The 1,398-nt window shown below is 42.1% G+C and overlaps 1 gene segment (V, D, J or C); it reads right to left on the bottom strand.

Moving 5' to 3' along the window:
* Nucleotides 1–304: 304 nt before the first annotated feature.
* Nucleotides 305–1,018, bottom strand: LOC131480488 (T cell receptor alpha variable 19-like). The segment is given in 2 exon segments: nt 305–714; nt 889–1,018. Coding segments are annotated over 2 exon segments (477 nt in total).
* Between the last annotated feature and the right edge of the window lie 380 nt (nt 1,019–1,398).

Raw genomic sequence — 1,398 nt, 5'->3', positions numbered from 1 at the left:
CAAGAAAGGCATTAATATTACAAATGGATTAAAGGATTCTACATGATAATGAATGCACAATGGTATGTATAATTCTAAATAATTAACAGCTCATCAGCAGAATCATCCATGTTGTCTGAAGATAATTTGTTAATTTTCCTACCTCAATAAAACCAACGCAAGGTTAGTTGTTTTTCTTGTTGCCCTCCCTTGTTTTATATTTTTACATGTGCTATGTATTTTATTACAATGTATTATAAAGAAGAGGCATATACTTCCAATATACACAAGTGATACACACATATGATACCCTGCATGAATTAAACTAAGGTTTCACTGCTACACCCCCACCTACGCTGCCGGCTTCTACTTCCTCCCCCTGCCTCCTGTCAAGGTTTTGGCAGAGCCTCTGCAGACATTCATAACACTGTGGGCTCTCTTGCAGCGCACAGAAATACACTGCCGAGTCCGTGAGCTGGGAGGCTATGATGGTGAGGCTGATGGTTTTGACAGGTTTCTGTAGATTCAGAGAATACCGACCCTCTGTCACATTTTGTTCATTGAAAGAGGTCTGACGAATAAGGAAATTCATTCCTCCACTTGGTAATTGTTTGTACCAGAACAAGTAGTAAGTAATATCGCTGGTTTCATACACACAGTCCAGAGTCACACTCTCCTTCTCTGCCACAGAAAGCGCAGTCTGATCTTGGGTTACCTTCTGGGCCACACTGGCTCCTGCTGGAAAGAAAAAAGAAATAGTCTAGCCCCTTATTTGAGGAAAGAACGGATTAAGACTTAGTGTTCCGATTCCATTGCCCATTGTCCCTCCTTAGCATTGTCAGACAGTAATCTACTACCCGCCCATAACCTGCAGAGCAGAGAGGGCAAGTATGCTTGTCCCAGCCTTACCAAGACAGATGGAAGCCATGGCTGTCCTCAAAAGGCTGGAAATCCACATTTTAGTAGCTTTTCCCATGAGCCTTGGCTCTATCTAGATCTTAATTCAATACCCTGTGCTCCAGAGGTACAAGCAGTGTTACTGAGCCATGTGATGATCTGCACCACACAGGAAATATGGTCACTGGGTATAGGACGAGTCTGCCTGTGTCATACCACATGCTTCCTGTGTGAGTAAAAGTCACTGCTCTGTCTTGAACACCTGTGTGTCTGATTGTAAGTCATTGGACTGGAAATGAACTGTGAAAAAGCCAAATCATGATTAACACATTCATTTTTGATGGACAATGTAGGGCTTACAACTCACTATGAACTACAGTGAAGATGTGGGATAATACGACTAGACACAGAACTGAGATGAAAAGGAATCACAGAGTTAGAACTCTAACAGGAAGACAGATCTTTTCATCCCAAATTTTGCTCCTGCCATGGCAGTCACAGAACACAGGAAAAGGAATATTT

Source organism: Ochotona princeps, chromosome 6, assembly GCF_030435755.1.
Source record: "Ochotona princeps isolate mOchPri1 chromosome 6, mOchPri1.hap1, whole genome shotgun sequence".
NCBI lineage: Eukaryota > Metazoa > Chordata > Mammalia > Lagomorpha > Ochotonidae > Ochotona > Ochotona princeps.
This window is presented reverse-complemented; position numbering and strand designations above follow the sequence as displayed.